Source organism: Psammomys obesus, unplaced genomic scaffold, assembly GCF_907164565.1.
Source record: "Psammomys obesus unplaced genomic scaffold, mPsaObe1.curated_primary_1811, whole genome shotgun sequence".
Classification (NCBI taxonomy): Eukaryota; Metazoa; Chordata; class Mammalia; order Rodentia; family Muridae; genus Psammomys; species Psammomys obesus.
Window position 1 is genome coordinate 2,658,941 of NW_026596040.1, and position 15,291 is coordinate 2,674,231.

The 15,291-nt window shown below is 40.7% G+C and overlaps 1 protein-coding gene across 2 annotated transcripts in view; it reads left to right on the forward strand.

Moving 5' to 3' along the window:
* Nucleotides 1–15,000, forward strand: part of Kctd16 (potassium channel tetramerization domain containing 16) — a 267,766-nt gene extending 252,766 nt beyond the window's left edge. The window contains exon 4 of one of the 2 annotated variants that reach the window (XM_055622993.1): nucleotides 14,251–15,000. In XM_055622993.1, coding sequence (XP_055478968.1) covers nucleotides 14,251–14,645 — 395 coding nt within the window. In that variant the 3' untranslated portion in view covers nucleotides 14,646–15,000. Of the gene's footprint in view, nucleotides 1–14,193 lie in introns of both variants that reach the window. The other variant, XM_055622992.1, reaches the window with a different exon arrangement.
* Nucleotides 15,001–15,291: the final 291 nt, after the last annotated feature.

Sequence of the window (15,291 nt, forward strand, 5' to 3'; positions counted from 1 at the left end):
CACTTCTGCCACAGCATCTTCACTGACCAGCAACAGCGAGCTCCTCCCAGAAAGGTTGTGTTTCCTCGCATCCCCACTATAAAATACTACTTTCTGTATCTCACACAATATGTGTTGGTCTTTTCTCCTTACCTTTTTTTCTTTACTCTCTAACCCTTTCTAAATCCTAAAACTTCCTTCAAGAAGATTGCTGAAACTTTCCTACTCCTTAAAGACACATTAAATACTAGTCCTCTAGTACTAGAGTCTTCAGAGTGCCATTTTATTTTCCTAGAATTCTCCTATGGATGCTACCCTGCTTTCTAATTCTTCTTGGAAACAGACAGCTTCTATTAGCTCTGTGTGATTGTGCATAGTACCTCCTAGGCTGGAGAATCTGAACACTTAGTGGTCCCCAACCCCAATAGTGGCACTCTTCTGGAAAGGTATAGGACCTTTTAGACTTGGGGTCTACTGTACAGAAATAAGATGGTAGGTTGTAGGGATGTGGTTAGAGGATTATAGACAGAAGTCTCTGTCTCCTGGACCACTGCTGAAATATGAATAAGCTGCCTCAGCCTTCTGCTGCTCTAGACTGAAGGTGCTTTTCTGGCAATGAACATTGCTGTGCTCTCTCTGTTGCAAACCTGTGAGCTGAAATAAATTCTTCACCTAAGTTGTTTATGTCAGGTGTTTTGTCCCAGCTATGAGAAAAGTAACAAAATATAACCATCTTTCATTTTTTAAATTTGTTTTTAATTTTTATATTCACTTTACATCCCCATCATAGCCCCCTCCCTTCTCTCCTCCTAAATATCATCCCCTCAATTCTCTTCCCTCAATCCTCTTTCCCTTTCTCCTCAGAAAAGAGGAGACACCCCACCACCCCACCCAACCACATCAAGTTGCATCAGGACTGAGCTCATCCTTATCCACTGAGGCCAGGCGAGGCAGCCCCATGAGGAGGGGGTGATTAAAAAGCAGGCAACAGAGTCCATGTCATAGACAGTACCCTTTCAACTTACTAGGGCACCCACACGAAGATCAAGCTTCAATATCAGTTACATATTGTAGGGGGCCTCGGTCTAGTCCATGCACCCTCTTTGGTTGGTGCTTGCATCTCTGTAAGCCTCCATAGGCCTAGGTTAGTTGACTTTGTTGGTCTTTTTGTGGAGTTCTTGTCCCCTCTGGGGCCATCTATATTTCCTCCCCTCCCCACCTCTTCCATAGGACCTCCCTCTACTCCATCTAATGCTTGCCTGTGAGTCTCAGCATCTGATGCAATCAGCTTCTGGGTGAGGCTTCTTAGGCTCCTGTCTGTAAACATAGCAGATTTTCATTAATGGAGTCACCCGTTGGCTTCAAGGAGGATATGAAGACGCTAGCTGAGCTTCCTGCCAGCCTCTGAGGAGGCCACCACCTAGCTAGGAAAAACTTCTGGTGGTGGGAAGGGAACACCAACCCACCTACAAAACCTTAGGCCCAAAATTTACCCTGCCTACAAAATGTGCAGAGATAAAGACAGAGGAGAGACTGAGGAAATGACTAAGCAATGCCTGGCCCAACCTGAAACCAAATAATGAGAGACCGCCAACCCCTAACACCATTAACGATCTTTCATTTCTTATTTTGTGTGACTTTCTCTGCTTTTCTCTTTTATTGCTATCTCCTTATTTGTTTACTTTGCTTTATCAACGTCTGCTGTCTCAGTCTTCATTCTCGTACTAGAATGTAAAGTCAGTGTCTCATATAGACCAGGAGACCACAACATAAGTCAGTATTATCATCGCATAGTACTCTCTTGCTGGCCTTTTTAACTTGCTGTGATCCTCTTGCATCGGCCTTCTGAATGTTGGGTTGGCAGACATGTGTCACCATGCCTGACAAGGTGTCTTTCAGTCTCTGGATTTTCACTGTTGCCTCTCTTATTCACTTTGTTCCCTTTCTCTTTATGTAAGTATCAGAACCTCATCACTTTGGGCCATGGTTATCACTGTGTCTAAATTGGATGTTTCGAAAACTATAAATTGAGCAGTCTGACCAAAATCTGGAGGTTTAAAAAAATATTTATGTTTATTCCTGTATATGTGTGTGTGTGTGAGTGTATCCTATGATTGTTCAGGTGCTAGGAGAAGACAGAGGAGGGCTTCTTCAGGAGTTAGAATTACAGGCAGTTGTGAGCAGCCTGATATGGGTGCTACAGCCCACGCTCACATTCTTTGGAAAGGCAGAAAGAACTCTTAATTGCTAGGACATTCTTTTCAGTGCAACTTTCAAGTTTTAAACTAAAACTAAACTATTTGTTTAGCAATTATTGCTGTTTTAGATTCAGCAAGATATGATGAGAAAGAAAATAAATTCTCTGACTGAGCAAAGTGGAAGCCAACAAAGCAACTCTTTCTTTAGAATTTTTGTTTTGGTTCTTTTTTTTAAAAAAAAATACCTATTTTCCATCCATTTCTCAAATATTAACAACTAAGAGTATGTTACTATATGTTTAATCACAAATACAGGGAAAAGTAAGCATTTAATAAATAACAAAATGGGAAGATACTCAATGGCCTATCAATGTACTCACTACAGAAGAAAATTAATGTAGAAAGAACCCAAATATCTCTCAGGCTAACTCTCCCATGATCACTTGATCAGATCATGTATTTTATAGCACCTCTGTTCTGAAAATTAACACTGCTGATTATTTTGCCTCTACTCTTTTGCTGTACTAAGACACATTTGTCAAACTACTTTAAAAGTTTTTAAGTAAATTATTCATGGAAGAAATGGTAAATTTCATTTCCAAAATCATAGGTAAATGGGCAGTCATAACTTTGTGTATGAATTTTTGTGTAGTTGTGAGATTTTACGGTAACAGACAACTTGTTTTTAAAGAGTTAACACTGAACCGACAGAACAACTTATCAACTCCCTCAGGAACTCTCCAGATCAGACATGGCAGTCATTGTTCTAGAGAGCTAAGAAGGAAATTTTTCTATAAACCGGTCAGTGTGCATACTGGTACTTCTCTAAATATTGTCAGTATATGCAAATTGTAACAGTGACTTTGTTAGACAGCCCATGGTAAGCATGTTAAGTAGAGATTATGTTAGGTAATATGAAAATGGATTTGAGTGTCCTGAATATTGGAAGAAAGATGGGAGAGAAAAAGGATTACATGGATGGTTATCCTCAGTGAAATTTCTGTTTAAATAATTATACTGAACTTAATTCATCTTTATACTTGACATACAAATTAACCAATTGTTTTATAGAATCTTTTTTTCAACAGTCATTGGGTGTACCCTATGTGTTGTGTTTGTACTGTGGATGAGCCATTATCATTCAGTTCTTCTACTCCTTCAGCAAAGTGTTTCTATTTCCCACATTTCCAAACGTAGACACTACAAGTCACTGGCAGAACTTCGGTCTCCTCTTGTTCCTTTAGTTTAATCCACAGTATCTGGGGTCTGGGAGGATGGCTTGTTAGGAATAGGGCTGACGGTGCGGGCATGAGGATCTACATTCAACCCTGACTTACTATGGGCTTTTATTACTGTAATAAAGTCCATGACAAAACACAACTTGATGAGGAAATGGCGTATTTCAGGTCCCACTCTGTCACTGAAGGTACTGAAGGCGTGAACTGAAGGCAGGAACCCAGAGCTAGGGACTGATGCAGAGTCTGTGGAGGAACATTGCTTCCTGGCTTGCTCCTTATGGGTTTCTCAGCCTGCCTTCCTATAGAACCCAGAACCAACAGCCCACAGGTAGCATAATCTGCATTAAACTGGGCTCTCCCACATCAATCATCAATTAAGAAAACGTCCCATAGGCCTGGCCCCAGGCCTATCTGATGGGGACATTTTTTTTTTCTTGAGTGAGGTTCCATCTTCTCAAATGATGCTAACTTGTTTCAAAGTTGACATGAAACTAGGCAGCACAATCTCCAGCCCAATGAAAACACCTACTTGTGGTGGCAGGCTTGGAACCACAGCACTGGGGAGGCTGACACAGTCATATTCTTATAACTGGCTTGTCAGCCTATGCAGCAACAAGCCCTAAGTCCCAGAGAGACATCTTGTCCAATAGAACGTATCTCCAACTTTCACGTGCACCTATGAATACACATAAGACAAAGCTCAAGAAACAGGACAGTTGGCATGATTTCCTGTTTCTCTGTGGCGATCCTGGGGCCAGACTGTCTCATTCTACATGCCAGTTTCTATCTTGTGAAGGCATTGGGCTCTCTGTTTACCCTTCTTGTGCCTCAGTTTGCCTTTCTGCAAAAAAGGAAAGACAACTAAACATCCCTCCTAGGGATGCTGCAGATCTCAAATGAGCCATCATTTAAAACTACGCTAGACAATATGTCATGTAGTAAGCATTCCATTTAATGTTCTGTAGTATTGCAACAGGATCTTAATATAAGTTGTGACTGTATAGAAAAACTGTTGTTTAGCTCTGCTCTTATCCCACTTTGAAATCCTAATTAAATAATAGCAATTAATTACCATCCAGTTAGCAAAGATACAGGTTAAGGCAGACCTGCTAAATTCTGCAAGGCGTTCTCCTCTGTTATCATCTGAAAACAGCCCTGTGAAAATGAGGCTTTCTTCCCATTTGGTGAAAGTGAAAGTGAAGCTCAATCTCCCTTGTCCGTATTCACCACTCTGCTTTTAAATTTATCACTAATGGGAAAAGCAGTCTGCCAGATAAGTTCCTGTCAAAAAGTCAGCATTTCACTAGAGCAGCACAATGGGGTGAAGGAACAGGCAGGGTGTCTTGGAGCTAAAACACCAAACCAATTCTAGCCTTGTCTCTTACTGGCTTTGTGAGCCATGGGCCAATTAGTCAAGTTTTCGCAAATCCGGTGTCCTCATCAACGAGTATGCACATTTATTTCAGAGCACTAAGAAGGTTCCCCCCACCCCCAGGGGACAATGAGTGGCACCTGGAAAGTCAGTTTCCTTTGGAGAAATTTTCCAGGAAAAGTTCATGGTTAGAGTCAGCTACCACCCAGCCTGAGGCTCGGAGGGCAGACTCTACAAGAAGCAAGGCGGACCAGATGCTGAGATGAAAACTCCTTGCAGTGTGTTAGAGTAAAATAAAATGTTTGCGCAATACTTAGCATCACAGCAGACATGTGATAGATGATCATAGTTTGGTAATTCAGTAAGCATTTTTTAAATAAATAACAATTATTAGTCATTACCCATTACTATGTTTTCAGGCTTCCATCTCTGTGGAGCCCAAGAATTGTGACAAACTAATTCACCCTAGATTTCTGAGAATTATTCTTCTGTCAAGAATACATACAGTTCAGAAAAGGCTCTTTGATGTTCTTTATGGGAGAATTTGGACAGAATGGCAGCATATTGTTATCTGGGTAAGGCAGAGCCTACCTAGCTTCCTCCTTATCCTGAGGTAGAAACACATTATAGTCCCATCCTCTTCCCACAGGCTGGAGAATTCAGTGAGATGCTGCAGGATGCAGGGCATCATGAAGCTCAGCATCTCCACAGGCCAGGAACTGTACCAAATGTAGGTCAGTGTTATCATCACGTAGTACTCTCACTCTCTCCCTCCCCTCCCCTCCCTTCCTCTTCTCTCCACTTTTTTCTTCCCTTCCCTCCCTTCTGCTTAATGCTGACTTTCTTCAGAGTGATGCATGACTCATACATGTTTTGCCACAGTTTTTGTATTTCATCTGTGTTGCTTAGAAGATCATGGGTTCTCTAGCTCTAGCATAAGCTGACTCTTTGAACCATGAAGAAAAACAAAAGCTTAGGTCTGCATTTGCCCCCCTTAGGGATATAATCACGTACTGTTTGGCTGTTTAAATATTATTGGGCAATATTAGCAATTATTATATCTTTATTATGTCACAAAGGGCTTTTTCAAGAACTAATTAAGCACAGACCTCAAACACTATTGATTGTTACCAGAGTAGTAAGAGAATACATGAAATAAAATGTGAACTAGTGCACACATTAGAGAGAGAACCAGGACACTTTATTCTTCTGTTAGTCCCGAGTCACTGTTTCCAGTGACCTTGAGGGAGCGAAGTGGAATTTCTTCTACAAATGGAAGAATGAAAGGCCTAAGAATATGGAAATTTTTCAAGTTGCTCTAGGTCAGTTGTGTTTTAGAGATATTATTGAAGGTGGAGTCACTGGGGTAAATGTGCTAGACAGTCAACATTTTAACCCTTTCAGCCTGATGCAACTTACAAATATCTCTTGCAAAATTTGCTTGTGTGTGTGTGTGTGTGTGTGTGTGTGTGAGAGAGAGAGAGAGAGAGAGAGAGAGAGAGAGAGACTGACAGACAAAGAGAAAGAGACAAAGAGAAATAGGGGCACAGGGAGACACAAAAAGAGATTAGAACATATATTCACCAACCCCCCACAGAGACTATGTATTAATCAAAAAAAAATCTTAGTTTGAAATCATGTTATTTCTCAAGCTTATAACTTCAGATTGGGTTAATATTTACTTTAAGGTGCATTCTTCTTCATGAAAAGCAAATGAAACTAGCATCACTTAATGGATTATTATAAAAACTAAATTATGGAAACTTTTGAGCACAATAACTGACACATATGGGGCCTTCAGTTATATTATTTTATTCTATTATTATTATTATTATTATTATTATTATTATTATTATTATTATACATTTCTTGACTTGGAGGGATAACTGTGATCCTATTCACAACTGCAGTTCCTTTGCAAAACACATGGTGATGCATACCTAGTGTGTTTCTTCAAAATTATTTACATTTGTTAGGGATAATGTAATAAACAAGATAAGAAACAAGTCATTCTCAAGACAGCTTGTATCAGTAGTAGTTCTCACCTTCTGAGTCATTAGTGATGAGATTGTGTGTGTGTATCTGCTCAGATGATGAAATGGATAAAGTTAATAGACGCTAAGTGTGCTGATATGAGTTTGATGTAGTATTCAAGAATCCTGTTATATGCTTCAGACAATTAACTCTTAGTAAATTAAGAATAAAGAGAATTTCCAGGCCTATAAAATGATAACTCTCTCCCTAGGGCCAAATTGAGACTCTGCTAAATGTTGGGATGTTTCCCTCTATTTCTCAGTTTTTCCTGTCCCTTGGCTCACTGCTCCCTAAATGTCTTCCCCAGCTGGTGTGGAAGATGGCTATTGGACTCAACATGTTCCCAGTTTGGCAACCTCCCACAGAATACAGCATTTATGACCCATATGTTCTAACAGAATAGTCCAAGTGAGGGCTCAGATCCACCTAGCCTGAGTCACACACCAAGCCTGCATCACCTACTGTGGTCACAATGTTGGGAACCTCTGTCACATCAGGGCCATGTATCCTCTCTTTGTGGCTTAGATACTGATTAAGACATTGGGTGGGTCATGGCGAATATATTCCAGGTTACAAAAATGTTGAAGAGACATACAAAGGCAAATCTCTATAATGAGTAGGGGCAGGTTGGTAAATAGGTAGGTAATGGGCCACAGAGCTTTAACTTGGTGAGTAATAAGGACTTTGGTCGTTGGACTCATCAAGTATGGCCTTAGCTAAAAGAAAGGGGGAGGGGCAAAGCTAAGGAAGAAGGCAATGAAAAGAGTGGACAGTTCTTGAAAAGTGGAATAATCCTGTTATCACAAGCTGCTTAAAAGAACAAGTCCTATACCAAGGAGTCAAAATTTAGGATTACCAGCTTTATTAACACCACTGTATTGCTCTAAAACCTAACAGGTTCAAAAAATGAAGTAGGAAGGTGTGTCTGAACATTACCAAATAAGAACATTATGTCAGTACAGACCATAGACAGAGTGTTGATGTCTGTGTATGTTTTATAATGCTGCAGGTTCCTTTACATTAACAGTTCATGATGGCAAATTTTTACACACATGTTCATACACAAAGTTAGGCACTTTGAATTTGTTGAACTTGTTGGCCATGCAATTCATCTCCATCAAACCAGCCTGTTTTTATCATGGTTACATCAGATGTCTCCTGATAGTACTTCAACTGGTGACCTTCAAAAGTCAGAGGTCTTTACTTGATTATTCTTAAAGGATTTTCTGCCTCTATGAGGCTCTCCCCCCCAACACACATACATAAATTCACAAACAGTGGGGTCTGGGGGATGGAGATAGAAACAGAGAGGCTATCAGGCTTCTACATATATGATGTTATGAAAGCCAGAAACATGAGATTAAAATGAGCTTTAATTGTGCCAGGGAATAGAAACATAAATCCACTTTGTGAAGTTATATTTTTAACTGAGTTTGTGATGATATGAGTGAGTTAACCAGCTGTGGAATAGAAGAGTGTGTTTCTGTCAAGGGGAGAAAAATTGAAAACCCTAAAGTATAAAAAAGGGCAGAGGGCAGGAACTGAAGTGAAATAATGGCTTTCTTTTATTGCCAAGTACTAACTCTTCTGTGAAATAGATTCTAGCTGGCCAACAGTGGTGTCCCTTATACACTTTTCATACCTTGGAGCATCCATGTGCTGGTTTTGAAGGCACTGATTCTGCTCCAATTCTAGCCCTATGTGCTATGTTTCCTGAAGCCAGTGCCAGGAATCAGGATTGCCACATTGACTAACCAGTCACAGAGGGACACTCTTCTCTTACCCAGCTGTATTCCTGTTAGATTTTTTTGTCAGTAGGGGACAATGGAGGAAGGTGGGAGACATGTGGCTGGGAAGGACCCCCGGCTTGCTTCAAACTATATTTGGTTTGTTTTGCCCTAGAGCCATTGGTTTTAGAAGTTCTCCCTCCTTCACAATCCTCAGAGGTCGACTCATTCGGATATCTCCAACAGCACTGTATCAGGCTTTCCTCAGGCATCTAGACCCTCCTCCACCAGATGCTTCTTTCAGGCTCTGTAGGCTTTAGCATTTGTGTATTCTTCTACATTTAGTCTTTGCAGACTAAATGACAGTAGCTGTAGCCCCAAGCATTCCCATCATCTCATCACTGTCACTTTCCACGTTTAGGGTTCTTCCAGTGTCTGTTTATTCTCCCCTTTTTGAATTCTCCCTGTTAAGATTACTGATGGAGTGTATACTTTCCTAGCTGACATGTGGGTGGCTTAATTATCTTTTCTTGCTCATATGCACTATCTCTTAACTAGTCATCCCAGCTGGGCCACGAAACACCAAATATCCTTGAGTGGAAAGGTCTACCAGGAGCAAGCAATGATGATTGTCAAGCTTAAAGACTCTTTTTTCCCAGAAGCTCACACAGCCAGCTTATTCCTAATCTTTACCATTCAATATATTTTCAAAGTTTAGGGGAATTAGAAAAACATCAATTTACTAGTTACTGACTTTTTAACTGTGAGTATCTTTTAGCAGCCTTGATAAATTAAATCTGGTCACCTCTCTCCCAGACTGGCAGGCTCCTACATCATTGATGGAGAAGTCATGGAGGACATTTCTCCCAGCTGCTGCTATAACGTAGTACATTGTACTCACAGCCATTAGCAGGTGGGGAATTTGAAGTGTGGGTAGATTACAGAGATGCCTCCTTTAAAAATGCATAAGCACTTTGTGAGTTTGCTAAGTCATGTCTCACTCAGGCTGGCCTTGAATTTTTCATGGAGGAGGCATATTTTGTAGTCTTTTCTTTCTTGTTTCTTACCAGTAAAAACTACTGCACTCAGGGCTTGGTGGAAGCTAGAACACCTCGGTCATACCATCTGCCTGAAAAGTCCTTCATGTTGGCAAGATGTAAAATGCTCAAAGATTTGGATGTAGATATTTGGAAAACTGATTTTTTTTCACTTGCCATGCATTTAATTTAAAATATAAATTTCTTCCTGTCCTGCATTTAAATAGCTCAAGTAAATTTTTATAGTAGCGGACTCATCTATTTGTTAACTTTAAATGCTTCAATGGAAGACTCCTTCTTTCCAGAAATTTCCCTGGTCACATGGTACTTGTCAAATCCTCTCTGTACTTATGGTTATTCTCCATTCCAGTCCAATCAGGCATTACCAGATGATACTCATTTTTTCCTACTGTGTCCAGCTATAGCCACAGGTCCTTCTTAATGAGATCCTTGAGGCCATCAGTACATATTGATTGTACAGAACATTTGTAGGAGAATCATCATCTTAACAGTTTCATTAACAGCACATTTCTAGTTAGAGTGTTTATGGAGATTGGGGTCTGGCTTGCAGTATACCAAAATATATGAATGAATAGAGTATGTATTCTGTGCTATGGACTCAGACAACCTTTACATCAATGATTTCATTTCATTTTTTTTTCAAACACCTGTAAACAAAAACTATTGGTTTCTTTATTTTTCAGATAACTCTCAGAGATCTTTAGTAATATACCCAAAGACCGATAGTTGTCTAATCGTGCTGCCTGATGCTAGAGCCTGAGAGCTTTTCTGTTATGTTTCCAATTTGAAATATCTGAAAGTTCATTTTTAACACATTTCTTCATTCATCACCTATTTAAGGTCCTGTTATGTGCCAGACATCAAAATTGTCACAGAAGTCCTCAAATTCAGATGTAATTATTTAAAAACAAAGTGGCATTATCAAACATTAGGTCTATCAATTAATAAACCTCTAAAAGGCAATGCATTTTTCTATTTTTAATATAATGAAGTTAGATTTTTCTTTGAAAGAAATAAATTTCTCCCACATTTGTCCAATCAACCACTTTTTTTTTTTTTTGCTAAGTAGAAAGACTCTAACCAGTGTTGAAACCTCTCAAATTAGAAGTGAGTGTGTTTAAATATGAATCACCGGGGTATTTGTGATACTGCTGTTCTCTCTAACTGGAGTGACCCTAGAGTACCTATTGGTACAGAGCTGACCTTGCATAGCTCTTTTAAGACTCCTTAAGGGTTGTAAGTATGCCTCAGAAGGATTGAAAGGGCACAGGTCCCATGCATGCAGCCTCGTTCCAACCTAGTTTCATACCTCTGTTTCAGTTGTGTTTTAGGAAAGAAGATAACTGGAAAGTGTGAAGAATTTCTGTGTTCACCATGACGATTTCCAATTTTCATGTTGGCTCTATCTGAACTGTAGTGATCCCATCGTGTTCCTTGATTTCAAAATAACACATAGACTTCAGAAGCTATTTTATGAATTATCTTGCCCAAATGGTAAAATATTCAAATGTTCTTGTGAAATATTGAAATGTGTAGTATTGTGACAAGCTACTCTCAAATTAAGTTGTCCAGTTTCCTTGTAAGAGTGATAATGCCCAGAACAAATGGAGAGCAATACTTCTTTTTTCCTGAAAGCTGGGGAATCCCACTTAAAGGCATGACCTTCCCAGCAGCTTTAGGAGCCCAACTGCAGAAGTGCCAGATCCCTGGATTCCTATGCAAAGCAAGGTTATGCATTAATGCATAGGGCTCCATCACGTATGGATGGGGTGTTAAATGGCTTTTAAAAAGACTCAAGGCTCCTTTGGAGCCTGGTGAACCGAGGGACTTCCTTGAGGTAAAGAACTCCTGGGCATGAACATATGTTTCTATTGGCTCAGCAGGTCAAGTATTTTGTCACTTTGTTTTAAGGTAATAGATAGTATGTATAGACCATAAAATATGTATATGCCCGTTTTTCTGCTTTTTTTTCTGTATCCTATTCCTTTCTTTATTCTTCCACTCAATGCTAAATTTAATTTCTAAACATTCATCAATGGACCAAGTTAGATGAACTCTGATCTGATGTGATTGCTTTTATGTAGTCCAATTCATTGGGACCATCCTACTCTGAGTTGGATTAGTACAAGAATGACCATGTTGTCAGGCAGCTGAGGCAGTTTCTGCCGATTAGAGGTGAGAAATGTTCCTCTCAGTATCCCCTGGCAGATCAAAAGTGCTTTTCATTGCAGATATTCCCAGGCACCAGCTGGAACATGTTGAGCATTTTCTCTGTTGCACAGAAGATATTTGTAATAACTGAGAATAGCTATGACATTACTGCTATTATAATTCCTTTTGGCTAACTGGATAGTTACATTTAATTTAATAGCTGTATAAGTACAATGATTGCTCAGTCATGTGGTAGAAAGTGGCTTGAATGAATGGATAAAAGTTTGGTATTCTGAGGTTATGATTTACAAAAATGTTTTTTTTTACTTCCTTTGAATAAATATGACAAGTTGCCATGTGTGAAATCATTTATACATGTAAAACATAGAAATTATATAATAAGTCAAGGGGTAACTTTTTAGTTTCTTTTCTACCTGGACCATATTAGAAATGGCAATGAGCTAAACATTTTCATAATGACACACATGGTTTATAAGAATAAGACACAGCAAAATCAAAACTGGATATTTTTAAATTTTTATTTTTTACAATTTATCATTTTTTGTCCTAATTGCAGCCCCCTCCCTCATCTCCTCTGAGTCCCATCCTTCCTTCCTCTTCCCCTCTATCCCTTTCCTCTAGTTCACTGAAAGCAGGAGTCCTCCTCCCCTGACATCTGCCCATAGCTTATCAAGTCTTATCAGGACGGTCTGGATCCTCTTCCTCTGTGGCCTGGCAAGACTGCATCACCAGGGGCAAGTGATCAAAGAGCAGGAAGCTGAGTTCATGTCAGAGACAGCCCCTGCTTGCTGTACTCAGGACCCACATGGACACTGAGCTGCCATGGACTACATCTGCAGGGTCTAGGTCCTCTCCATTCATGGACCTTGGTTGGTGCATCAGTCTCTGCAGCTCTCCTCCTCGCCCAGGGCCCAAATTTTGGGCTTTGTAGGTCTCCTTGTGACATTCCTGTCACCTCCATGTCTTTCTATTTCCTCCTTCCTCCATAAGACTCCCTGTGTCTGGAATATAAAATATTTCGTTATATTTCTATGACATTGATATCATGAGGGTATTGTATCCCTTCATATTTTTAAGGCATCAGTGAAGTGGGTGATCTGAAATGCCCAACTAGTAATGTACGAGCAGTGCATAGTATGACTCCAGGAGGCCTGGGGCTATTCAGACACTGGAAGGCTAGGGGCTATAACTTATGTTTAAAAGAGTTCCTTTGTGCCATTATTGTGGATTTTTCAAAGTTCATGGAACCAGCAACTATGCATCTAAAAATATTACTCTGCCTGCAAAATACTGAACTCAATTTGAAGAGTCAAGCCTTACGGAATAGGGACAGAAGGTCTTGTCACATTGGTTTCAGTAAGAAAGGGAATTAGGAGAATCATATAACTGACAAGACTAGCTTCAGGTATGGCTAGACCCAGCTACTTAGAGGTTAGTTCCAAGATACCGTGTGTTGCTGCGTTTCTTTACTAACCCTTGAGTGATTCGTTAGACCTACAACAAGGAACATGCTACCACCACAACTGCATTAGGAAGATGGCGGTTTAGTAGCTGGTGAGAAACATCACATGCACTACTTAAGATACTTAAAAAATATAGCCATACCTGTGGGGGGAGCAAACACTTTTAGGAGAGAGGAACAAGGACTTCAGGGAGATTCACACTTGAACAGTATTTTGAGAAGCAAGAATTTTACAGACAGGACATTTGTTTCAGGAAGCAGTTAATTGACTCGGTTATAACACTTGGGCCGTCTGTATTCAAACCCCAGCTCTTCCATGAACAAACTAGCCAAACTAGGGCACATTAGTTAATCTCTGTGGGTCTGAGAGTTTTCATGTGTTTAAGTACTAAGTGGAGCTCCTTGTGCTCATAGCATGGTCGGAGACCAATGAGATGCAGGGCCGGGCGGGAGCCCTCTTCACTGGCCACTGCATTCCTCTTAAACAGCCTCCTCCTGGTGCCCTGAGTGCTAATAGGCAGAGCCTTAGATGAGGGTTTAATGTTACCCATGGTAAAATTGAAAAGCATTTTCTGAGAAAACTGTATACTACTCCGTCTTGCTTATCTCATTGAAATCATCACTAAAACTCCGAGGTAATAAGAAAACTATAATTATGGCGTTACTGCTGATAGAACTGAAGCCTTACAATTTTGGGTCTGTCAGGTACCAGGGCTGGTAAATGGGCTCCCTGAATATTTCTGCCTAGGCCGGTACAGGTGGCCTTAAGCATGATACCACATTCTACTAGATACACAGTCGGCTCTTAGTAATGGTCGGACATCCCTTAGAAGGCTGAGCTTCTGGGTGTTGGTGGTGTGAAACACCTGCATTCTCTGAGTACTCCTGCTTTCTGGCGCTCCATCACCCTGAGTTACAGGCATTCATTCTTTGGGTCTGTGTTTGTCTTGCAGGTGAGCCTTCCAGGTGGGCCTCCTCTCATTGTGATTGCTGCTGCAAGAATGGCAAAGGAGACAAAGGGGAAAGTGGCACCTCCTGCAATGACCTCTCCACTTCCAGCTGCGACAGCCAGTCAGAGGCCAGCTCTCCCCAGGAGACAGTGATCTGTGGTCCTGTAACGCGCCAGAGCAACATCCAGACTCTGGACCGGCCTATGAAGAAGGGTCCGGTGCAGCTGATCCAACAGTCAGAGATGAGGCGGAAAAGTGACCTGCTCCGGACTCTGACGTCGGGCTCCAGGGAATCGAACATAAGCAACAAAAAGAAAGCTGCGAAGGAAAAGCTGTCCATCGAGGAAGAGCTGGAGAAATGCATCCAGGATTTCCTGAAGATCAAAATTCCAGATCGCTTCCCTGAGAGAAAGCATCCTTGGCAGTCTGAACTTCTACGGAAGTATCGCCTTTAGGGGAGGGCTGGGGGTAGTCACCACTTTGAAATAAACCTCCCAAAAGGAAGACATATGTTGAAGGAAAAATAACAACTAGCGATCCACATTTGTTAGAACACAATAGTTCATTGATGTACTACTGCCTACTTTGCCTAGCTCACCTTAACGTGTAAATCCACAGGGTAGATTTTTTTTTTTCCAGATGTGGAACCAAAAGCAAGCTCTTGTGTTGTCCTTTCTCTTTTATTAACTTGGTCCCATGTACTGAGAGGCTTTGGGAGTCATCTATCCCAAACCGGGGTTTTTTTGTTTTGTTTCCTCTCATTTTCTGCCTCCTTTCGTTGGCCAAGGATGGGCAGGAGATATGACCCAGTGGCATGTTAAGATTTTTATTTTTTATTGCTCCTTTCCTTTTGTTTATGGGGTGAGGGGAGAATGGCAGGTTTTTATGATTTTTTTTCACTTAAATCTCTGTGTGCCAGTTTCTACTGAGTCTGTATGCATGAGCATTTGTGCAGCACAAGCACAGTATATGTCTGTATATATGCACAACGATGCACATGACCCAAGCCCTGGGCAGCGGAAGGCTCCACCCTGCTGCCAGCCACCCACGTAAGAGCACTTCAGACAAAGGAGCCTCTGCCCCTTTATTAAAACCCTCCTG